The sequence below is a fragment of the Mirounga leonina genome, unplaced genomic scaffold, assembly GCF_011800145.1.
Source record: "Mirounga leonina isolate KUSES-001 unplaced genomic scaffold, KU_Mleo_1.0 Mir_93, whole genome shotgun sequence".
NCBI lineage: Eukaryota > Metazoa > Chordata > Mammalia > Carnivora > Phocidae > Mirounga > Mirounga leonina.
Window position 1 is genome coordinate 35674073 of NW_023270854.1, and position 26117 is coordinate 35700189.

At 41.3% G+C, this 26117-nt stretch overlaps 1 protein-coding gene across 8 annotated transcripts in view; it reads right to left on the bottom strand.

Moving 5' to 3' along the window:
• The window catches only part of FHOD3 (formin homology 2 domain containing 3), a 455751-nt gene that overhangs the window by 186166 nt on the left and 243468 nt on the right, over positions 1 to 26117 (bottom strand). For all 8 annotated transcript variants that reach the window (XM_034996005.1, XM_034996004.1, XM_034996003.1 and 5 more), the window contains exon 6: positions 3999 to 4093. In XM_034996005.1, the coding sequence (XP_034851896.1) occupies positions 3999 to 4093 (95 nt within the window). The remainder of the gene's footprint in view (positions 1 to 3998; positions 4094 to 26117) is intronic.

Below are 26117 nucleotides of genomic sequence, written 5' to 3' on the forward strand. Positions count from 1 at the left end.
GAAGGGGATCCATACAGAGAGACAGACTTCGTGTGTTAGAGTGATGAAAGGCCAGGCTGCACAAGCCGAATCATTTCACCCCAATTAATTAGACTTCCAGATGTATGAAGAGCAAAAAATCCATGCTGTGTGAGAAGTCATGGGATGAGCATCTGCTTCTTACCTCTGACTGGGGAGTTTAAAGATGGGCTTTTGTAAATAAAATGAAACACTTTTTTTTTCTTTCTTTTAAAAAGTGATTATTTGGCTGCAAATGCATCATTTTCTCCTCTAGCTAGGAGTCTCAAATATCTGCAAATATGCATTGCATAATGACCCTCTGGCAGGCTGCAAATCACATCTTGTTGCCTTTCATGGAAGGAAAATGAAAAATTATGAAAACAGAATGACAAGCTTTCTCTAACCCAAGATTTCATGTATCAACTCTGTGCCTGTTTAAGGCAGAAGGAACAGGATTTTAAGGTAAATCTTCTAGGTTCTGAGAAATCGGACTCTTAGTCAAAAGAAATCCCTAGGACCTCTGGCTTTCCTGATTTCTTAATGTGAATGGGGAAAACCTATGTGTAAGGAGGGGACCGAGGCTTCCTTCTTAAGACCTATGGGTTTCAGGGGCACCTGGGTGGCTCAGTCTTTAAGCGTCTGCCTTCGGCTCAGGTCATGATCCCAGAGTCCTGGGATCGAGCCCCGCATCGGGCTCCCTGCTCGGCAGGAAGCCTGCTTCTCCCTCTCCCACTCCCCCTGCTTGTGTTCCCTCTCTCGCTGTGTCTCTCTCTGTCAAATAGATAAATAAAATCTTAAAAAAAAAAAAAAAAAGACCTATGAGTTTCAGGTCGGTGCAGCCATGCTTTCTGCAGATCCTCACCATCCTGTCACGGCCCTGGGGGCGGGGGGGATGTCAGGGGCCACCGTTACTGGTTTTGCAAATAAGAGGGGATCTCATGAGAACTACACCAAACAACAGCTTGGGGGGGTGCTGCCACTGTTGACTTATGGCCACTAGCCCGGAACCAAGCACACCATGGAGAACAGAGCGAGACCTTTACCTGACAGCACAGTAAGTGGACATGGGCAGCAGGTGTCACCCACAGTCCCCTCTCACAACACTGTAAGCTCCGAGGCTCAGGCTGACTGATGGCTCTATTTTCTCGCCCTCATAGTGACTGGCTCAGGATCGAGCACAGAAGCTGGAGACTATTATGGACCCTCCTTTGGGAAATGAGAGATGGAGGAAAAAACAGCACTGAATCCACAGCTGGGAAGGAAGAGATCGCTCCACCCTAGACAGAGGCCCCAGGGAGAGATGCCCAAGGTCACAAATATTTGTGTGCTGGACAGGGAAAGGAGGCTGGGGAGGCAGAATTCCTACACACTCATTCTTGAAAACTTTTAATATTATGATTTCTCCTTGTTATTTAGAAATGCAATAAGGAGGTTCCTTTTTTAAAGATTTTATTTTATTATTTATTTGAGAGAGAGAGAGAGCACAAGCGGGCAGAGCAGTGGGCAGAGCAGCAGGCAGAGGGATAGGGAGAAGCAGGCTCTCCACTGAACAGAGAACCTGATGTGGGGCTCGATGCCAGGACCCTGGGATCATGACCTGAGCCAAAGGCAGACACTTAACTGCCTGAGCCACTCAGGCGCCCCAGAAGGTGCCCTTTCCATTGCTTTCTTTACAAGAATGAATCCCAAGAAACATCGGCAGGATGTGTTGAAACATATTAGACTCTGAGCCCTCTCCCATGTACTGAGCAGAGAAATGATCCCTGTTTGGTCTGTTTCCTTTTTCTCTTTCTTTTCCTCCCCTGGGGTCTCTCCTCTCACTTTTCTCCATCTCTCCCTCTTTCTTTGTGCCTTTCCGTCTGTATCCTCCTTCCCTTCCTTCAGTCCCACCACCTAGATTTTGCCTGCACTCTGTGCCCTTCCTGCTGATGAGCTAAAAGACTGTCATGTTTCCTACCGTAAGTATGTTAGATTTTACTTCCTTTTAGAAATAGCGCTGGCTATTGTTGTTTCATCACAGCTGTAATAAAGCTACAAAGATTTTTTTTTCTGAGGTAGGGGGAGGGGAGGGGCAGCAGGAATGGGAGAGAGAATCTTAAGCAGGCTCCATGCCCAGCACAGAGCCCAACGCGGGCCTCGATCTCACAACCACAAGATCATGACCCGAGCCGAAATCAGGAGTCAGACACTTAACCAACTGAGCCACCCAGGTGCCCCCAAAGATTTCTTTATTCATCTACAACATTTGCCAGAAGTCCATCTCTACTGCAGAATCTCCTTCCATCTCCCTAGACTGTGGGGTCCTCGAGACCATCCAGAGAGCCTTGGGAAGGGAGCAGCTTCCAAATGAACGTGAAGGTTGGGGAAGGCTCCCAGCAAGAGGAAAGAACAGAAAACACTGAAACAGGATAGGAGATATAAATCTTCCCTCAGCCTGGCTAAATCAACCTGGCAAAGCCAGCATTACATTCAGCATCTAAGGTCACCCACAGCAGTTTGTAAACAGTCATTTCCATTTTCCATAGAAAACAAAGCCAAACACAAAAAGGAGAGAGAAGAAAAGACTGTCAGTCTTCTGAGAGAAACCATGGCTATTTCTATTATGAATTGGGGTGGGGGGGAATCTATCATCAGTAATATGAGGAAAAGGAAAACTGAGAGGGAGATGTAAGGGTTAACCACGGATCTGGGACCCAAGGAGTCCTGAATATCAGCGCCAGTCACAGAGAAAAGTCCCCTCCCACGACACAAGGGCGCCATCACCAAGACTCTGGAAGTCTGTGAGGACCATAAACCCCAAACGGGATCTGTTCTCCAAAGTCAAATCAGGGCTGAGCCCTCACTCCTGAGGTACAGCAGAGTCTTCGGGAAGCAGGTAACGGGAGAGGTTGAGCTAGAGGCTAGTGTACACCAGCCTTGATAGGCTTTCCAAAGTGGGTGTGGGAGCAAGTACGGGGATGGGGAACAGTCTGGGCTGACCACATGCTCTCCAGGGACCCCCAGAATGTTATGTTGATTCTGTGACCTGTGTAAGCCAGGTTCAAGTCGCCCATCCAGGCCCTCTAGATGCCACTCCGCCTGACCCTGTTGCCCATGACAGTCACTTAGATCTCCTCCACGATGCCCCACCCACCCTCACCCCAAATCTGACCACACTCCAGCCTGGGTTCATTTGCACCTGCTCAAGACAGGACCCCTCCTCACTCCTCCTCAATCCGCCCCCCTCCAAATGGGTCTCCCATGTGAGGACCCAGGGAGGAACACACCAGAGCCTTGCCCAGCTTCCAGTACACCTCAAGTGACGGGTAGATCTGTTTCCTTAGTGGAGCGTTTCCAGAAGGCGGGGGTCTCACGCCACGTCATGCCTGGATAAAGTCACCACGTACCAAGATCCACGGGGGAAATGAGAGTGTTCTCCTAACGAAGCACTACTTTCTCAACTATGAGATGGGGTAACATTATTTATCTTATCACAGTCTTCTGTGGATTAAAGGAGATAATGCTTGTAAAGCACCTACTATGGTCCCTGGTGCCTGGTCAATCTTTACTCAATGTTAGTTACTTTTCTAACTGATGGCAGAGTTGAAAGGTGGTCTCACATTCCTTTAACTACATATAGGAATAAGCATAGACATATGTACAACACAAAAGTATGTCCTTAAGTAACTGAACATACATGAAGATGAAACAGAGCAGCTAAGATCGATACTGTATGTATGGTACATCTTTTAATTAAGGATTAAAAACCAGAGGTGCCAAAAGCATCTGATTAAAGCTTAAAAGAAGAAAACATAAAATGCGTTAAAAATTCAAAAGCTTTTTGCAATTTGAGTGTATTTTTCTATCTATAAAATAGTAGTCCTCGCTTGTACTGTTACAGGGCTTGGAACCAAGCTCAACAGAATTTCTTTCTGCAAAACCATCTCAGAGAGGAGAATCAAAAGAAAGGTGTATGACATGCAAACTGAATAAAACGTTCAACTATAACCTTCTCTTACCTTTGACCCAATGAGCGTGTATAGCCACTGAATGGTTTCATTGTGGTTTATTACTCCATTCATCCCATCCACATACAACATAATCTGGCCCAAAGCTACAGAAGAGAAGAGAAAAAGGAGGAGACATTATGGTTTTATATGTACATGTAATCTTCAGTGATCATAATGTTGGTTGAGATTTTCATACTTTAAGTACACGGTGTGTCACGAACCAAACCTGAAGAGATTTCCTGAGCTCTGAAATTAGCTGAATCTCATCTCAGAGAGAAAGCGTTGACCATAGCAGAGGAAGCAAGGGCTATTCCTGGTGTCTGGAAGATGCAATTAAGGTACCAAATCTAGTGATTGTTGCTTCTGTGTGTCTTGATGTATAAATGCATGTTTTTATGTTTCTATATCTGTGTGCAATCCCAGACGGGGCAACCATATCCCTCGGATGGTGTCTGGGTTGGGGCCTCCCACTGGGGCCAAGAGGAAAAATCAAGTTTTTAAAAAGCAACCTGGCAGGTCTCAGATGCTATGGGACCATCCTGAGCTCATACAATTTTAATCCTTTAGATAAGAGATAAATATATGTTTTATTATTTGCAATTCCTTTAAAAGACTTTTCAGATTTAAAAAAATGTGAGAAAGCATGAAAAAAAAGCATTTGTCAGACACCAAGTCCCAAATTCCTAGTTAAGGAAAAGACAGTCACTACATATTATCTTTATTCACCAGAAAGAAAATACAGGTCATTTTACTACCTTTTTAAAAAAGATTATTAATTCTAATTTTTCAGTTCCCTTAATACAAAAAAGCCATTTGGATTCTAGATAATGAACAAACAGAAGTTACATATGCTGAATAAGTTTCCTTAAATCATGCGTGACCTCCCAAATCTTCTTTCACCCATAATTAATTGGCACAGGATTGACATTTTTAGGCAACACTTTTTTTCCTGATCACAGTAGGACATCTCATTGCAGAAAATTGGAAAATATAAAGAGTGAAAATAACTCATAATCCCATAATTTAAGGATAATCATTCTTCATATATGGATCTATCTTCTTCCATTCTTTTGTGTCTTACACACACACACGTTTATACATAGGTCATAGGAAAATGGTGCTGAATGAAAATAGTAAAGCACAAAATAGTGAGTAGACACTAACTGCATGCATAGAAATATATGTGATGTTAAAAAATAGCCAACAAAAGATCAAACAAAACCACAGAATCATTGAGAAAAATGATGCTCTTAAGTATGCAAAAACTCAAAATTTTAAAAAATTGAGTATTTTCTTGAACATTGTATTTTTGAAAATAACAGATTCATATTCTATTTAATGGTGAAACACTGGAAATACTCCTATTTAAATCAGGAAAACTAAAAGATGATGCCCACCAATCCCCATGATTATTTAGCCCTGTTATAGAATTTCAGGCAAATTTAAAAGACATGAAAATTAATGAAATGTAGGATGGTTGGAAATGAATACATAATACTGTCATCATCTGCAAGAAATAGAGACTTGATTAAAAATTCATCTACAGAATTTACTATGAAGAGATCACAATTACAACCACTTTCTCATCTTCATAAGAAAGGTGGAACATATAAAGAAAGCCAAGTTTAATGTAAAGATATAATAGTTAAAAGGACATGACAGCAAATATGATAAAGGTTTAGATAATTTATTGTATAAGTAATTCATAAATTGATAAGAAAATACTAAATGCCAAGAGAAAAGGTCAAAAGCATTTCATAAGAGATGACAAGCTAGTTTACAATAACACAAATTTGTCAGTCATCACTGTAATAAAAAAATTAAAATAATGAGGTAGCATTTTCAGTTAAATCAGCAAAAATATTTTTAAAAAAATAATTAGGTATCAAATGCTAGAGAGTTAAACAAGTACCTTCACACATTGCATTACGGGCGGCAAGGCAAACGGATACAAATCTTGTAACAAGGCTACTTAGTGCTGTAACTGTTTTAAATTGTTTCCATTTATTTAATGCCCACCGTGTGCCATGCTCTGCGGGGGCATTTTATATGCATTATTAATACAATAGCCCTCTGCAGTGGGTATTGTTAGCCCCACTTGAGAGAAAAAACAAACAAAAAACCCCCCAAAAACAAGGCTCTGAAGAGTACAGGAATGTACTCTAAAAACCCCATCGATACCAAGGGGGGAGCCCACCTGCAGCCAGGTGCAGGGTGGGCAGGCTCCTTTATGTTAGTACTGGGAGCCTGAAAGTCCTCCCTAAGCTCTTCCCTGTCGTGGCAATTTCAGGAATCTGTCCTAAGGAAATAACCCTCAGGGGAAAAAAATGAAGCGGCAGCAAAGAAAGTCACTGAAGTGTCACCTGTAATATTAAAATTAACTAGGACTTAAATACCTATCATAGTTCTAGAACTCAGCTTTGGTAAATGACTACATATGTTATGTCCTAACCCATAGCCAAACTGTGGAAAGAGCCAAGATGTCCATTGACAGATGAATGGATAAAGAAGATGTGGGATGTGTGTGTATGTGTATGTGTATGTGTATATATATATATATATATATATATATACACATACATATACATATATATATACAGCACCATATATACATACATATATACATACATACATACAATGGAATATTATGCAGCCATCAAAAGGAATGAGATCTTGCCATTTGCAACAACGTGGATGGAACTGGAGGGTGTTATGCTGAGCAAAATAAGTCAATCAGAGAAAGACATGTATCATATGACCTCACTGATGTGAGGAATTCTTAATCTCAGGAAACAAACTGAGGGTTGCTGGAGTGGGGGGTGGGGTGGGAGGGATGGGGTGGCTGGGTGATAGACATTGGGGAGGGTATGTGCTATGGTGAGTGCTGTGCATTGTGCAAGACTGTTAAATCACAGATCTGTACCTCTGAAACAAATAATGCAATATATGTTAAGAAGAAAAAAAAGAAGAAGAAGAAGATAGCAGGAGGGGAAGAATGAAGGGGGGGGGGAGATCGGAGGGGGAGATGCACCATGAGAGATGATGGACTCTGAAAAACAAACTGAGGATTCTAGAGGGGAGGAGGGTGGGAGGATGGGTTAGCCTGGTGATGGGTATTAGGGAGGGCACGTTCTGCATGGAGCACTGGGTGTTATGCACAAACAATGAATCATGGAACACTACATCTAAAACTAATGATGTAATGTATGGGGATTAACATAATAAAAAAAATTTTTTTAAATGTTCCTGATAATTAAAAAGTAGAAAATTATAAACATGACATTATGCAATAAAACACTCAAGTCTTCATGCATCGAAGGGAAGGAAAACACATGAAATAGTAAGCTTATGGCTGGGTATCTATTCTTTGGATATATTTTTGTTTTTCCATTATGGGCATCAATTATGTCTACAATAAAAAAGTAAATAAATATATAAAAAGGAACAAAATAAGACTGTATAATATAAAGTGTTAGGTGTTATTCTTGGTTTACAGAACTTTTTTCCTAGCTCATCCCTCTCAACGTGCTCCTCCCTCCCTCGGGAAGCTACAGCCCCCACTTCAGGAATAGCTCTGAGAATTCAGTACATTCTACCCCATTTTTCCCGTCCCCCCTTCTTTCCTCCTCTCCCACTCAAAACAAACTGGCAAATCTCCAAGGAAGAGAAGTGTGCACCTCTGTCCTTTTCCCATTCTAGTTCCACTGTTGAAGAAGCAAATCCAGAGGCAGATTTTAACACCTGCCTCTAAATTAGCCTAAAGGCATGGGGGAAGCCATCTACTCTTCTGCCTTTGGGGAGATGCATCCTTTGAGAGGACCCTGCCCCTAAGGCTGAACAGCTGGGAATGGAGGTCTTTACCCTCACTGCCCAGGGCCTGGCCTCAGTGCTAAAAGAAGCCCAAAAGGCCAAGGACCTTCTACAAAAGGCTGCCAACTGAGATTTAAAGCCAACTGGAATTTCTGTAAATTTTCTGTGACCAGCTTCCCTCCAAGATTCTATTTTTATTAACAAATCACACTGGAGGTAACTCACCAGAAAGTTCATGTCTAATGGAATTCAAGATTCTGATCACACCGATTTGTCATATTTTGATCAAAACTTTCCCACTAGATCTTTTGTCCCCCAGCCCTTACGCGAAAGCACGGCTTCCTGTCAAATCCACTGCAGACACAAGAGGGCGCTAAATAGATTTAAGTGGGTTAATACCACGTTGATTCAATCTCTGAAACCCACCAACCTAATGTGGGCCGGTGAATAAAACACAGAAAGAAAAAGGAGAGGGCCTGGTTCATAGGAGCCATGAAAAGCAGTGATCTGCATTTTCAAAAGGATGAGAAAGAGGAGACTGTCGGAACACAGCGGTGGGTAATAGCCCAGGTCTGAAAACAGACTGCCCAGAGCATCTGTCCTTCTGCCATGGGTGGACTCTGCTCTAAGCATACTTAAGAATATCTGTGCTTCGGTTTCCTCATCCGAAATATTGCAGTATCCATTTCACAGGGGTGTTGTAGGGATTGAGTTAGAACAATGCCTGACTCTGAGTAAGTGCTCAAAAATGTTAGTCATTTCAACTACCTCACTGAAGTCAATCCCTTATCTACTGAACAGAAGAAGCACATCATGAAAGAATCTCAAAGACACCAAGTAGGGGAGTAGACCCTCTGCCTCAGGCCAAGTCATAAAAATGTTCTCCTGTATTTTTCTCTAAACACTTTGTAGTTTTATTTCTTTAAATATATGATCCATTTGAGGATAATCTTTGTGTAAGTTGTGAAGTTTAGAAGATTTTTTTTTCCCATACGGATGTCCATTTGATCTAACACCTTTTGAAAAGACTATTCTGTTTTTATTTCATTGCTTTTGCAAATTGGCAAAAAAAAAAAAAAATCAACTGTCTCTGTTTGTGTGGGTCTATTTCTGGACTCTGTTCCATTCGTCTGTCTAACCCTTTGCCAATAACACACTATCTTGATTACCATAGCTTTAGAGTAAGTCTTATAATCAGGTAATATGATTCCTACAATTTCACTCTTTTTCAAAATTGTTTGGGCTATTCCTGTCCTTTGGCCTTTTCATATAAATTTTAGAAACAGCTTGTCTAAATCTACAAAAAAATCTTTCTGAAAGTACTATGAGAAATACATGAAGTCTCTAGGTAAACTTTAAGAACTGACATCTTGGCTATGCTGATTCTTCTAATTCATGAACTATCATGTCTATTAATTTAAATTATCTGATTGTTTTGATCAGTGCTTTGTAGTTTACAGATTCTGTATGTGACTTTTTGCTAAATTTTAAGTTTTTCACATTTTTTGGAGCTACTAGAAATTCTATTTTGGAAACTTTTCCATTCCCAACTGCTTATTACTAGCATATAGAAATAAAATTGATTTTTGTGTGTTGATCTTGTATTCTGTAACTTTGTTAAATGTATTAATTCTAGGAATTTTTAGGTTTTGTTTTTGTAGATTTTTGAGACTTTCTACTTAGACAGTCATGCTGTCTGTGACCAAGAACAGTTTCATTTTTTCTTTCTCAAACTATATCCTCCCCTTTGTCCACTTTGCCTGACTGCAATGGTTAAGATTTTCGGTACAAAGTTCAACAGAAGTGGTAAAAGTGGACACCCTTGCTTCTTCTCAATAATTGGGGGAAGGCATTTAGTCTTTCACAATTACATTAGCTGTAGGTTTTTTTTTACATTGCCCTTTATCAAGGTGAAGAAGTTTCCCCCAATTTCTGGTTTGCTAAAGTTTTTTATTAAGTGGATGCTGAATTTTGTCAAATGCTTTTTCTATTTCAACTAATATGATCATGTGGGTTTTCTTCATGCTGTGAATGCGGTGGGTTACTACAGAGTGAACTTCAAATATTTGAACCAGCCTTGCATTCCCTCTTGGCCATGGTGCATTATTCTTGTTATATATTGCTGCATTTACTGATATTTGCTGAGGATTTTTGCTTCTTGGTTCATGAGAGATATTGGCCTGTAGTATCCTTTGAATCTCGTATCATGGTAATTCTGGCCTTATAAAATGAAGCATTTTGGGAAGCATTCCCTGCACTTCTATTTGCTGGAAGAGATCATATAAAATTAGTTTTACTTTGTCTTTAAATGTTTAGATACACCTGGAAACTATTTGGGTCTGGAGATTCCTTTTTAAGAACATTGGTAACTGCAAATTAAATTTCTTTAGTAGACACTGTTAATAATAGTTAAAACAGGGCTTATCAGGTTATTCATTTCACCTTGTGGGAGCTTTGGCAGTGTGTGATTTTTAAGGAATTGGTCCATTTCGTCTAAGTTATCAATTTTATGTGCTTAGAATAGTTTATAGTATTCTATTACTCATTTAATGTCTGTGGGATCTGTCATGATATCCTCTCTTCATTCCAGATGTTGGCAAATAGTGACTTTTTTTTCCCCATCATTATTGCTGGTCATTTTTCTTTTAAAAAAATTTATCTTTTTGTTTCACTGATTTCTTATTTTCTGTTTTCAATTTCATTAATTTCTACTCTATTATTTCTTTCCTTCTACTTGCTCTGGTTTTTCTTTTTTTTTTTTTTATTCTGGTTTTTTAAGGTGAATGTTCTTATTTTTTTTTCCTAATATAAGCATGCAATGCTAAAAATTTCCCTCCATGCATTACTTCAACTGCATCTCACAATTTCTGGTATTTTTATTTCCAATTTGTTCAAAATACTTCCTAATTTCCATTGAGAAGTTCTCTTCGGCACAGGGATTATTTAGAAGTATGCTGTTTAATTACTAAGCATATGGAAATATTCTTGTTATCTTTGTTATTTATAGCTTAATTCCATTACGGTCAGAAAACCTATCATATGGCTTTCTTTTAAATTTGCTATAGTCTGCCTTATGACCTGGGATGCAGTGCATCTCGGTAAATGTTTTGCACACTAGAAGAGCATGTGTACTCTGTTACAGTTGGAATACGCTAAGATTCTCAGTTAGAGCTGGTTGGCTGGGGTGGGGGTGGGGGGCTGTTTAGTTCCTCCATAGCTTTGCTAGGTTTCAGTCTACCAGTTCTATGGATTACCAAAGAGAGGACTATTAAAGTCTCCAACTGTAACTGACCATTTTTCATTTCTTATTTAAGTTTCTGCTTTATGTATTTTGAAGCTCTACACATTTTTCATTTCTGGGTGAACTGACCCTTTCATCATTATAATGTCCTTCTTTGTCCCTTCCGTTTTTTTTATTTTTCTTCAAAGTCTACTTTCTCTGACGTTAACATGGCCTTCTTTTGATTAACGTTTGCATGGTATTTATTTCTGTATTCCATTGCTCTAAAACTACCTATAGCATTATAACTAAAGTGGATTTCAGCATTTAGCTGGGTCCTGTGTTTTCATTTTGATTATCTCTGCCTTTTAACTGCCATGATTAAGCCAGTCATGTTTAATTAATGGTGCATCTAAAGTCAGGTTTATCATTTCTAATCATTTATTGAGACCATCTAGTGAGCTTTTTATTTTGGTTATTGTATTTTTCATTCCTATATTTTCAATCTGGTTCTTCTTTAGATCTTCTGTATCTTTCTTTGCTTAGACTTTCTATCTGTCACCTTTCTTCCTGATGCATTTTTAGAATGGCTGCTTTAAAGTATTTGAAAAATCTAATATCTATGTTGCCTTGGCACTGGGGTCTGTTGATTTATCTGTTCCCATGCAAGTTGAGATTTTCTTAGTTTACTGTATGCCAAGTAATTCTGGCCTATTTCCTGGACACTTTGAAAATTTTAAGACTCTGGGTTTTGTTTAAATATTCCAGAAAATGTTGACATTTTTGTCGAAGCAGGCAATTAGCCTGGTTCAACTCAAGCCACAAGTTCTGACCTGCCTGTCGTGGGCTCTGGTTCTAAAGCCAGTTCCGTTTTCAAAGTTCTTACTGTGCTTTTTGGATTGATCCTGCATGTGTCCCATCCAGTTTGAGACTTGGACATGACCTACCTTGTTGTTTCATTCTCAGATTCTCCGGTATGCCGTGCAGGGTCAGATTCATGCATGTACAGTCTGTGAGAACCCAGGGCTTCCTAAGAAAAAGTCTCCAGGTAACTTTCCTGAGCCTCTCCTTCATTATCTCCCTGATACTTTTAGGTTCCCCGGGACTCCCCATCCTAGTCCTTCAGCCAGAACACTGGGCCATCATATGCCCTATTATGCCTCTTATTTTCTGTGACTATGTCCTCATCTGGAGCCAAGCTGTGGGAGAACCAAGGGTAAAAAACAACAGGTGTTTACCTGAACCCTCCCGTGACCACAGTTCTATCCGAGAAAAAGGTTATGCCTCCCTCCAAGTTTCTGGTGTTGCAGGCTCCTGCTGTTCGCACATTGCCCTGGCTGTTCTCACCCCGGCATTACCTAGGGGATGGGGTGCAATGTAACACAGAAAGGAATTAGAAACATGGGCAACTTTTGTACTCTTGAGTGTTTGGAGTCCCTTCTCCTCCTACTCAAGCCAAAAGCAGAAGGCTTCTTCTGGAATGCTCTCTGTCCACACAAATGCCCACTTCTGGGTTTCAGGCTGATCGGAGTCCAGAGCAGAGAATACAAGAAAAATGTTAAAAGTACCATCAGTTCAATTCTATTTCAAAATCTAAACTTCTTCCCTCCACCTGCCATTTACTCTTCAGAGTCCTTGAGTACTTGCCCTATGTGTTTGCCCCAGGTTTACACTTGCATTGAATGAGAGAGACGGGGTTGCGTGTGCTCATTCCATCTCACCCAGGACCGCATCTCCTCCCTCCTCTGCTTTGAGAGTGAGAACTGCAGCAGCGACACAGAAGGTGGCCTGGAGAGAGTGTGTCCTATGAGGTGTGTGGGGGGAGACATGTCCACCAGAGCTTGGCCTCTGAGGTCTAACCCCATGGTTTTCAATCCTTTCTCTCTCCATCCTTTCTCCTTCTTCCCTCCTCCCTCATTTTAACTTTCCTTCTTCCTCTTTTATTTTCCTTCCTTTTTTAAAAGCTAGGGGTCTTTTACTCCAAGTAGCTTGTGAAAGGAATCCTAACATGGTCAGCAGATAATTCCCAGGTGCTTTGCTAGATTTTGACTGCTTCCCCCACCTTAACACTGGATCCCCTACCCCACCTTGCCTACTGCACACAGCACCCGGTCACCCAGGCTAGATACTGGAGCTCAGGTGCAAACCTGCATCTTCAAACACCCCTAGGGAGTTATGAAATCAAGCTAGTGAATCTGGACCAGCAATATATTTTTTTTCAGGAAACAGAATAGAAAATAGAGTGCATTTCATTTATTCAAATAAGGACTATTTTTATTCTACGATAAATAGGAATTTTCTTTCCTGTAGGTGTCCAGCCACAAAAGTTTAGAATCTACTCCTCTAGACTCCTTCCCTTATCTTCCACCTCCATCCAATGAGTCACCTAATTCCCTCAATTTGTCTTCTGAAACAGGCTGCAAATTCATCTTGTCTTCCATCACTGCCTCAGGTCCCGCTTTCACTGTCTTTCTCGAATTACAGCAACTGCTGATCCCAGCTGGTGTCCCTACCTTGACTCCCACTCTTTAGCTAATCCAAGGTAGGTGTTGTTACCACCCAATTTTCCAAAGCATCAAACATGTCAGCTGAAGCTGGAAAACTTTCTGGCTTCTCCTACCTCAGGATGAGGCCTGGGCCCCTCACCTCCCCAGCCAACCTGCCTGCCTTCTGGCCCAGACCACCTGGGCTCCTGTGCTTCTGAACCTTCTGCCACCATCTAAGGGCTTCCACACTAAGCCTAGCAACCCTGAATTCGTTACCTACGCCTCGCACCTAAGAAAATATATAAAATATACATTCATTCCACAGACTGGAGCTAGATGTAGTTTTTCCAAAAAAAAAAAAGAATTTCTTACACCCCAGAGACATACAAGAAAACAATTCCAAATTGGGTATTTGCCTGCCTGTTCATGTCCTTTCCTTTGGCCAGAGATGCCAAAAATGCCATGGAAGAAGCTGGAAGGTAATTCCTTCCTGGCAGAATCACTCTGACGTTTCAAACAAATTGCTCAAACATTGCTGCCCCATGTAGTCTTCTAACAAACCCTTCACCCATTCTTTCCTCTTATTCAGTATTACAGGGACATTATAGGTCACACGTGTTCTGGAAACAGACACAGAGATTCAGGAGCTACATTACCTTCTTAGGGGAGTTCATACAATTTAGGCCTACGTATTTTGAAAGCAAGGTGGTTGTTGTTGTTTAAAGTGCTGTTATAACTACGGCTTATATCACACAATTTACTCCAAAAGAGCCCATTTATGTACTAGATAAGGCTTGGTTTGTAAGCTAAGTATCCACTTATATAGTTGACCCTACAGTTCCATCATGAAACAAAAGATTCCTCCCACTGAAGTCAGAATATTTCAGTTTACCTTTCTACATCACCTTCCTACTGGGTTTTGTTGTTGTTGTTTTTTTGTTTTGTTTTGTACGTTTGGGTAACTTTTCATTTTGTATAATTCCAAAATTATAAAGAAGTTACAGGAATAGCACAAGGAACCCTTCTTTACTTGTATACATTTTACCCAAATTAATTGTTTACATCGTATACCGTTTAGTTTATCGTTCTCTTTCTCTGAGCCTTTTAAAATTTTTGAATTAAAAAAAAAATGGGTCTATTTAAGATGTACAACGTGATGATTTGGTAGACATACACGCGGTGAAATGACGACTCCAGTCAAGCTAATTGACACGTCTCCCCACACAGTTAACATTTGTGGGTGCTCAGAGCACCCGAAACCTACTCTCTCCGTCTGTTTCAGGAATTTAACACAGCGGTAAGGAGGGTCAGGCTTTTCCGTTACATCTCCAGACTTATTTATTGCACTTATCCATTCCTGGTTTTTCTTCACAAAAGCAGAAGGAAGGAAAGCCTGTGCTACAGCCATTTGCTAAGATATTTTACCATTTGAAAATGTGACTGCACATCGCTATTTACTTAACCCGAAGTAGAGAAAAATAAGCTGTACGAGAAATTAAAGAAAACCTGCCTCACCACAAGGGCAACTATCTCCTCCTAACAGCTATTACTGGTCACGAAGTTCTTTTCTGGAGGTGGGGGAGGGTGACCTGTCACTGGCTCACTGGGGGTGAAGATGGAGGTGGCCGCGTGGCCATGTCCCATCAGCCCCTCCTGGAAGTAGACGTAAGCCCCAGATTGACCCGGCTTTCTTCAACCAGAACCCAGTGGAGGCTTCGACACTCTGCAGTGAGACTGCTTAAACCAAAGTTCTCTCCGGAGGGGGGAAGACCACTGCTACCCCTAAAACCTTATCTTCGGGGAAGGGCTAATTCATCTCAAACACCAGATTTCAACTTCTTTGAATCAGGCCATTAAAACTTACTCTTCTTAATTCTGGAATGGATTTGCCAATCCCCAATTTCCATTATTCACCAAAGTCCGCAGGAAATAGGGAAAAGAGGTTGATAATGGTGACATTCTTGGAGCTAAGTGGAGACCTTGGAGTCTGAGTTATTATTATGCTCGTCCGCCCTCAATAACAAGCCTGGGCCCAGTTTTCCCCCAAGGGCAACTGTCAAAGCAATACTCTTTCAACACTGATTACCGCATGAAAATTAAGGAGAATAAGCTGCCAATTCTAAACTGGAGACAAGAATGTAATCAACACAAAGAGCTCCAACAAGGTGTCAAAGTTTTGAGTTCCCAGCTGACATCTAGCAGGATCTGCAATGCAAATTTTCCGAAGCACTCTTAGAAAAATGACTAACCTCCCTTCACCCCTGAAGGCCCAAAAGGTGCCCAAGATAAGTTTTAAAATAAATCAGGCCTAAGAGCCTTGCTTAACACTTGCAAGCTTCACCAGTAAGACCCAGAGAAGGGAGGAGGGCCTTCCACCCAGGTTCCCTAGAACAGGATCATTGGCATGGTTCTTTCTGATAGACCTTCCCACCAGGTCATTACCCGTCCGCATCCAATACTAGTCACACGGGACCAATTTGTTGCTGGCCTATTCCTTCATCTTCCAACCAGCAGCAAAGTTCAAACCCCAGTTTCTCATGCTCAAGGTTTAAAAGGCCTTCACCAGCCATCCGTACAGGACCAGCCTCGTTACTGTCAGGGCTGCTCTGGCCTCAGTACACCTAGGCTCCTGGCCTCTCTCAGTCTCTGCCATCCCACAGTCCCCCATTTTTTTAGATAAAAAGAAACCAAAAGAATAAAGATAGGCTTAATACATTAGCAGCTTTTGAGCTTCTAAAAAGTTTTGGCAGACCCCCTCACTTCTCTATGAAAAGAGTCGTCACTCTAATGATGCGCTCTATGATGATCTTCCAGAACTTTTAGCCAGTGACCTCAGAGCAGGCGTGCACACCCTTCCCAAGGCATCTTGGAGCCAGAGATGAACTAAATCAGAGACTCCACAGGCCCAGCAGTGACCCGCCCCTCCTGCTCATCTCCTGTCCTCCATCTACACCCTGCACTTCCCTACAGGGACCCGGGGTAGCACCATGGGTCCGTGACAAGGGCTTGCTTGAGAGGGCCTCCAGAGAAGCAGCTCCTCCCCCTGACCTAGGGAGCGGACAGGCAGGAGGCAAAACACAAGGGGTACCACCCTCTGAGTGGCTTACCTCTACCCTGGGATGACAGAGGCCAGAGGCACAGGGCTTGGAGAGAGCACTAAGACCCAAGCGGGGTGGGATGAAGTGGGATGGAGCTCATAAACACCCCAATTTAAAGAAGGGTGGGGTTGGTATGAGCCTAATTAGAGAAGGCTTCACGGAAGAGGGCAACAGAGTTGTACCTTAAAGGCTGGGGCACACTTCACTGCAGGAAAACAGAGAGCTTCCAGGGCATGAGAAGAGAAAATGTGTATCAATGCTTCCCCTGATTTCTGCTTTCAGGCCAGTGTAGCAACAAGGAAAATTCGTAAAACTGGGACCCAGGGAGAAGCTGTTTTCCATGTTGCCTCCACCAATTCCTAGTTCTAAACAAGTGCAAGTAACCCAGCCTGAGCCTCAGTTTACACCTTTGTAAAATGGAAGATAAGTCCCACCTGGATCCCCAGCTGTAAAGATGAGATGAGGTTCTGTATTAGTTCAGCACATGGCCGATGGTCCAGCAGTCCTTGCCAATGCTGTTGTTGAACTCCATCTCTGAACTTCAGCTTTGTCATCTGGGAGACAGAAGGGTTTAACCTGAAGACCTCCGAAGCCCCCCAGCTCCAAAATTCTCCCTTTTCATAACATTACTCCAAAGCCCTTTGTGGCGCTGTAATATGAAGTGTCTGGCACCAGGGGGAGCACTTCTAATGGCCTGCACACCCAGGCGACCAAGATGTGACTCCAGAAAACTCGGAAATATATTTCTGAGCATTAAAGCGAAGTATATTCAAGTATACTAATCCTGCACTCCTATTTAGAATTTCAACATCTTTAGAATTTTAACTTCCTACAAAAAAGCTCTGACTTACTAAAACTTCCAAACTTACTAAGATTCTACCAACTACTATCGAATCTGCATCTAGAGGGGACTTGCCACTGGCCCCCTGCAAGGTGCTGGCCCTCCTCACGGTGTTGCCTCTGCAGCATCTATAAAGAACCTGTGCCCTGTAATTACATTCGCTGCCAGTATCCCAGGCACTGACCCTCCCTCAGAGCTCTCAGGCAGGGCTGCAGGGGAAACTCATTGCCTGGGAAGCCTTAAACCACTGCTCCCCACCCCTAGAGCCCCACCTCCAGCACCCAGTCCTGGGTGTGGATCTGGCATCCAAGGTTGTCAAAGTTCCGCAGGTATTTCTCCTGAGCAGCCAGGGATGTGAACCCCTGGTGGATACTAAACTAACCATTACCTAAGAGACGTGCTTTGGTTAGGCTCTCTCCCAGCTCACTCACTCTCAGTACTTGTTTTTAACCAAAATCAAACTCAAAGGCAAACACAGGAAAAACCAAATTCCCGTGTCCAACAACCATTTTCCATGCTTTCCAATGGGGTAGAGTGGATAGGGACAAGGCAGGTGACACTGGTTTCTACCAGCCCAGCCTACTTCTCTCCCAAAACTCTAAATTGCAGGAAAAGGTGTCCAGGCCTCATCTTGTTTGAAGGACAGTTTCAAAATTTCAGTCTTTAAACATTATTTTAAAATCGTAACATCATGTAATGCAGTAAATAATGTTTTTAAATAAGACAAGCCCTTAGTTTCTTCTCAGAGGACTTTATTACAGACCCTCACAATGGGATTTTCAAGGATGTTCTGAAAATGCGGGTCCAGTGTAGGAGTTACTTGCCTATGATTTAAACTTAAGATTATTATTAGTATTACAAGAGTGCCAAATGTATTTTTATGATATTTTACATGTATTTTAGGACCTAAAATAAAACCAAAATAGGCAAAATAGCCAAAGAACTGGAAACCTTCCTCAGGTGGCTCATTCATACTTACACCTGTTGCCTCTAAATTGGTGTTCAAAGAAGGAAGAGGAAGAGAGGTAATGAAACCTCCTTTAAAGAGAAAAATAAATAATCAAATCCGTCTTTTGACTGTACATGTCCACTCCATTATCTATATGCCATAAAGCTGAAATAGGTTTGGATACATTTAAAAAATCCTATCAGATGCATGCTACATACAACACGGATGAACCTTGAAAAAACATCTTACATGAAATATCTAGAAAAGGCAAATTCAGAGAGACAAAAAAGGGGTTGAGGAAGGGGAAAATGGGAAGGTATGGCTCGGCGGATACAGTGTGTCTGTTTGGGGTGATGAAAAAGTTGTGGAAATAGGGGTGATGGCAGTACAATGTTATGAAGAGAATCAATGCCACTGAATTGTACAATTAGAAGTGGTTAAAATGGCAAATTTTGTTATATATATGTTATGTTATTTACCTATCATATATGTTACATGAGATATATTTTAAAAAACAATAAAAACCAGTGGCCTCACGCCCACAGCAGAAAATCCTAAAAGCAATTAAGATGTCTTAGGAGTCAGGCGGCCCGGGCACGTGCACTACCAGGTCCGGAAGTCCGTCCCTGGGTGCAAATACGCGCACGACTAGATCAGCCCTTGCAGAGCTGACGGACTGATACAAGGCTGTGCATCCACGGACACCACTACCACCCATCCTGTCTCCTTAGCCACTGCATTAGACTCCCATTTAATTAATAGCTCTTCCCTGGCAAATGTAATCAAAACTGGATTGTTTTGCCATGCTAATAGTCATTATGGGCTGTCAGTGATGAGTACTTTATTTTCATTCCTATAAATCTATGAGCATTTCATATGTCATCAGCTAGTGAAGCTAAACAAAGACTTTAGGCCATGCATTCTCAAACAAGGGCAAGAACCAAAAAAAAAAAAAAAAAAAGTTCTCAGTTGCAAAAATACTGTAAATATTAGGGTGGTTTATGGTCTTCTCCAGGGACACAGTGTGTAAGAGATACACAGTATGTCTGCAGCATTAACATTTCAAGGCCAGGGCAGGGGGTGTGGGGGGGAGGGAAGAGACGGGGTGATTAAGAAAAAAATGTCCCTAGGGGGCAGGAAAATGAAGAAAGGGTTGATAAACATTGCTTTGTATCCTATAATTAAAGATTTTTCCTTAAACCAAAAATAAAAGCCAGCTGCTCTTCACAAAAAAGAAAAGGGAAAGAAAGGAAAGTTTTGACAAGTTTCTGCTGAAGACCAGGGTACGGCTTTGCTGCAAACCTCCCCCTGGTCTTTCCTACTCGCTGTGAGGGGCTTCCGCTCCATGTGGCCCAACTCTCTCAGCTTTCCCTACGACTGACGCGCGCATTCATTCACCAAGCAATGGTGAGCAAGTATGAAGTGCCAGGCACTCTGCTCAGCCCATGTGGGCAGGACCCTCCTCCCTGGGACAGACAGAGCCCCATGGCCGTGAGGAGTGGAGGTGAATGGATGGCTGGCCCGACAGTATTCGAGAAGAAAAGCAGAAGAGAAGTGGCCGCAAGCACGGGCTTTGAAGCCAAGAAACCTGGGTGTCAGGCCACGTGGCCCTGCCGCTTACCAAACTAGCAACGTCAGGCAAATGATTTGACCTGTATTGCTTCAAATCCCTCCTCTGAAAAAAGAGAGATGATGATGTTTCATACAGGGTTGCACTGGGAATCAAGTGACAGAGGGCAAGACACACAGGTCTCTTGCAAGCTCAAGTAATTCCTGGTGATGCTTTACCAGGTGAAGTAGAATAATCCAAAAGGACACAGCCTGCTGTCACAATTTCCACCAGTGGACCTGGGGCACCGACATCATTCCACACTCCTGCGAGGGCCCTGCCGTTATCTCCTGGGGCCGGCTCTGGCTTCAGGGTCAGCTTCCAGGAACACGGGCCCCAGCCAGTTAGATGCAAAGCCCAACCTGAAAGACACGACGACTAACAGGAACAGCAGGTAGGGTTTCTAGGTCAATGAAGAATTTCAGCAGTGTGTACCCCCCCTCCTTTTTAGGCTAATTCATCTAGCCAAGGTGAAGCACACTTACTCTGGTTGCCCAAGGACATATTGAAAGGACACACCGAGTTTACTTCCCACAAACTAAACGAATAAGCAGTTAAAAAAAGTTTTCTGCAATATTTCATGGGCCTTTGAATAGAATGCCTCTTGCTAGAACTTCATCAGTGGATACATACTTCCATTCCACAAAGGTAAGGTTAGTTTCGAGCATACATCCCCTTGCAGGGTTAATATAACTTATGCTATAAAGCTTATGTTCCAGAGCCCCTCACTCCCGCAGACCGCTTCCCAGACTTTGAGGGGCCCTAGCAATGCATTCTCAGAGTCCTGTATTTTCACATAATTTTTAAGAGGAAGGTACTTTAACAGCAATCGCTCAAGACCGTGGTTGCTTTCCACGCTGGTTCCCTCCATCATCCTTTCTCGAATGGCAGGTAGAAGGATGATCATGGGCATTTGGGGAATCCAGGTAAGGGAGGTGAAGTGGGGGTTTGGTGGGATGTATTTACATGGTTTACAATCTCTATGGTGTACAGAGGTTTTTGTTTGTCATCCCGATGAAGGAATGATTCCCCAGAATGTTCCTGCTGCCCAACGGGGTAACTCACCTGACTGTGTGACCTAAGGGGCAGACCCTAAGGTCATGCTTAATATGAACATGATCTGAGTGTGAGGCAACACAGTATGTGAGTGGGAGAACCAGCGCTTCGGATGGAAAGAGCTAGAAGTTTGTGGTATATTCTTCCAATTCCTATAGTTCCCATATGAAACTAATAGAGGTGTATGCCCATTTGGAAAAAAAAAAAAAAATCCTAGACATTTTCAAAGGATTACAAAGAATGAGCTGTGAAGATAAAAAGAACAGTCTAAAGCAAGGGTTGGCAAATTATGGCCCCACAAATTACAGCCCACTGGCCAAATCTGGTCACTTGCCTGTTTTTATAAATAAAGTTTTACTGGGACACAGTCACACCTGTTCATTTACATATTGCCTAGGGCTACCTTTGCCTATAAAGGCAGAATTGACTAGTTGATACAGAAGCTCCCAAGGCCTAAAATATTATCTGATCTTTTACAGAAAAAGTCTGGTGATTCCTGCCCTAAAGCATCAATACAAAACAAATTTCAATCAGTCAACCCAGAACAAAGACTGGATTATCTTCCTGCTTTCTCTGTAGAAAACATTACGAAATCATTGTGATAGTAAGAACATAGAAATACAGCCAGAAAATGCAGAAAATGTATTATAGACGCATGTTAGTATGCCAACTAATAAAAATATTAAGATTTTTTTTTCATATTAAGATTTTTTTCTGGGTTTTGACATGTTTATGGTATCTGTCAGCCTCTTATAATCTGTAATCTGTTGTGCTTCTTTAAAATATTCACTTTTGGACCCCCAAGTCATATTTGTTTTCAGGCCACACAGGTCTGGATAATGTACACCTACTAATGTATGAAGAGGTGATACTGGGCCATTTCTGTAGACCCTAGTCACCCCCAGACAGAACTCTCCTGGACTTTTCTGAGGGGGGAGAATAAACTCTGATAGGATGGAACAAGCAACTAGTTGGAGACAAGAGAGCTCTGAGTAAGCCAGTGATTATAGCCAAAATAGACACATCCTCAGGGAGCGCCAGCCTCACACAGAGAGGAAAAATCACTGTGCAGCTCGCTTTAAAATGTGTGTTCTGTCCGAGCAAAGTGCAATCGGGTTCAGAGGAACAGAGGTATTGGTAGCCAAACGGCATAGAATCAATCAACAAAAATCACATGTAAATTGCTACCTATTATGAAGAAAAGGTAAACCAGTTAGTCCTATTTTAAAAGCTTCCTTCTGAGCTGAGGAGGGGTTTGTGTGGGAGCAGGGGCAGCTGCTCTGCTTTTTCTGCTTTTTCTGCTGAGCCAGGAGCATCAGAGAGGGGGATCCTGGGAGGACAGACAATGCCATTGGGTCGGCAGCTGGTAGGTGGTCTTGCGATCGCAGGGGGATCAAAGGCAGAGAGTCTTGAAGCCTTCTGGCTTTTCTAAATCATCCTACCCTGAAAAGCTGAGCATGCTCAGAAAAATCCAACTCCCAGAAACCATCAAGGAACATTAGGAAGTGATAACTGTGATCCAAGCAGTATATCAAGAGAGAAGACAGCACTTTATACTAGGTCAAGATGAGTGAGGTCACTGGAGCCCGGTGATTCTTCCTGTTTGGTGAAAACAATGTTGGCAACAGGGTAGGCTACCAGAGACAGCAGGACTGAACGCTGAGAAAGTACAGGCAGGAGAACTGAACGTAAGCACAGACCGGATGCATTGCAGCTCAGCACGGATGCATCTGCAATGAATTTAGCCTCAGGGGGGTCCTAAATAGGAAAACCCCAGGAGTCTCATTATAGAGTGGCTCAATGCAGAAGGAATCATGTATGAATGGCACTGAAATAGATACTGAAATTCTATGAGACTCCCCTAATTCTAGATAACTAAGGCATAGCTCTATGGATTAACCACAAAGGTTCCAGATTCTCATTCCAATTTCAGTTAATCTCATTAACTGATTAACTGGTGGCTTTTATTAAGAATCACATAAAAATGTTCTTAATATGTACCTAAAGATGTAAGGTACCCCTTCTCCCAGAGAACAGGTAAAACGAGAGAGGTTATGAAACTTAGCTCCATAAAACATAATTATTAACCTCACAAGCCTACAATTTCTCTCATACCAATACGCTCTTGTCTAGAGAAACACTCACACACATGCCTAAGGAGACATGTGCAAGAATCTTTGTAACATCAAGGTTTGAAACTGAAAAACTGAGGCAACTTAAATGCCCATCAGCATCAGGTGGTGGCTCAAGAAACTGTATCCATACAGATAGACCACACTAATGTGAAAGTAAATACACACAAAATATACACATACATAAAATATGCCCACAGGGATTTATCTTATTTTTCTTTATATTTCTGCATGCTTTTGATACTTTGTAATAAATTAAAAAGAATCATTAAATTAATTCCAAAGTGACAGAGTCTAATACAATGATGAATACATTCTTAAAGTAGAGTAAAATGGTCAATTCAATCTTCTCAAAATGCTATGTCCTTTTCTGTATTCTCTAAGTGTTCATATATATATTTTATGAGGTTGTAATGATGTCATACCATGGAATATTTCTGTACATCATTAATGAGTTTAACATTAAACATATTTAATGTTGGACATCTTTGAAATTGTCATTTAAAGTAACCCACTGTCTTACTGCATATATATGCCTTAGTTTTAACCACTCTTCTTAAACATAGATTTCTTCTAATTTTCCATTATAAATCACACTGTACAGAGTGTTCTTATGTGCATAGTTATTTCCTTTTTCAAATTATTTAGGATATGTTCCAAGAAGTAGGATTACAGGTCAAAAATTTTGATCATGTTTTGTGAATCATTATACATTGTCAATACATTTTTTTTTAAAGATTTATTTATTTATTTGAGAGAGAGAATGATAGAGAGCACATGAGACGGGGGAGGGTCAGAGGGAGAAGCAGGCTCCCCGCCGAGCAGGGAGCCCGATGCGGGACTCGATCCCGGGACTCCAGGATCATGACCTGAGCCGAAGGCAGTCACTTAACCAACTGAGCCACCCAGGCGCCCTCAATACATTTTTTTTTAAGATTTTATTTATTTATTTGAGAGAGAGAGAGAATGAGAGAGAAACATGAGTGGGGGGATGGTCAGAGGGAGAAGCAGACTCCCTGCCCAGAAGGGAGCCCAATGCGGGACTCGATCCAGGGACTCCAGGATCATGACCTGAGCAGAAGGCAGTCGCTTAACCAACTGAGCCACCCAGGCGCCCCACTGTCAATACATTTTAAATATGAATGGGTTGCAAGGCTTCTGGTTCTGGCCAAGATTGAGAAACAGGCATCAAATTTCCCCTGCTGCTTAAAACATAAAAAATCCCAGCTTACTGCCATGAGAAAATTTCTAGGCATGACACAGGGAAGAGGACCCGAAGCACATCTGGGGAGTCATCAGACACCCTGAGTTGGGAGATCTGAGAGAGCAAGATAGTGTTCATAGGATAGAACACAAAAGAGAGCTGTATAAAAAGAACTTGGAAATCTACAAAGGATTCCCTTTGAGTAGTCAGCAGACTATTAATCAGTACATGTAAGTACCTGAGGTCAGGAAAAGAAACACCCAAAAGGATTAGAAGGAAAAACACCCAGTGCTCATACAGGGCTATTTCCACGAGCCAGACTAAAAAAATCTCATAATTCATGGGACACTGGGTACATACAGTACTCAGAAGTATCTTGTCTTAGTCATGGATAAAAATTAGCCCTACACTACATGTTTCTCTGATACCAACTAATTAATCCTAAAAGCAAAATTCAAGGGTTCAAACTGTTTCCAAGTAACTGTGTTCCAGAACAAACTTTACAAATGTTTATTAAAAAAAAAAATCAGCATGCCAATAAAGTAAAATTCATTTTGGAATTCAATAAAAAGCTTCCAGGCATACACAGAAGCAGGAGAAAAACATCCCTAGTCTGGAGAAAAATTAACCCAAACTGACACAGATATTGGAAATAGCAGGCAAGGGCATTAAACAGATATTAGAACAGTATTCCTTACATTCAAAAGCTAAAAGTAGGAACATGAAAAATATTAGAGACCTAAGTTAAACTTCTAGATGAAAACCATAATTAGACTAAAGATGAAAGATGAACATTAGACTAAATGGAATTAATGGCAAATTAAATACGGAAGAAACTGCCCAAAATGAAGCACAGAGAAAAAAAAATAATTCAAAAATAAGGAAAACTTCAGTGAGCTGTGGGACACCTGCAAGCATTCTAACATGTGTGACTGGAGGTCCTGTGGAGAAAAGATAGAGGTGGTGTCAAAAAATACTTGAAAAAGCAATGGCCAAATCTTTTCCAAATCTGATGAAATGAAAATTGGAAACCTGCAGATCTATGAAGTTCAACAAACCACAAGAAGAAACATGAAGGAAACTACACCAATTCACATCATAATCAAACTGATCAAAATCATTGATAAAAGAAATATTGAAAGAGACAGAAAAAACAAGGATAAAAATGACAGCAGATTTCTTGCCAGAGACAATGTAAGTGAGAAGATAGTGGAATACCATATTTAAAACACTGAAAGAAAGAAAAAAAACTGTCAGCCTAGTTTTTACATATTTTACCTGGAATAATTCATCAGTGGCAGACTGCACTATAAGGAAGAAGGAAGGCAGAAGGAAGAAGATAACAGATGGAAATATGAATCTACAAAAAGGAATAAAGAGCACTGGAAAATGTAACAATGTGTGTAAATATGTAATTTTTATAAAAATATTTAAATCTCTTTAAAAGATAACTGACTGCCTAAACAGAAAAACAATGTAGTGTGAGGTTTATAACATATGTAAAAGCAAAAAATATGACAATAGGCACAAAGACTAATAGGGGAGAAATGACACTATATTGTGAGTTTCTTATATGGTACATGAAGTGTACCCTTGCAGAATGTCATAATGGAGTAAAGATGTATGCTATTAACCTAAAGCACCCACAAACATATCAAAGAATTATAGCTAAAGAAAAAAAAGAAATCCTAAAAAAATAATCCAAAACAAGCAAAAAAAAAAA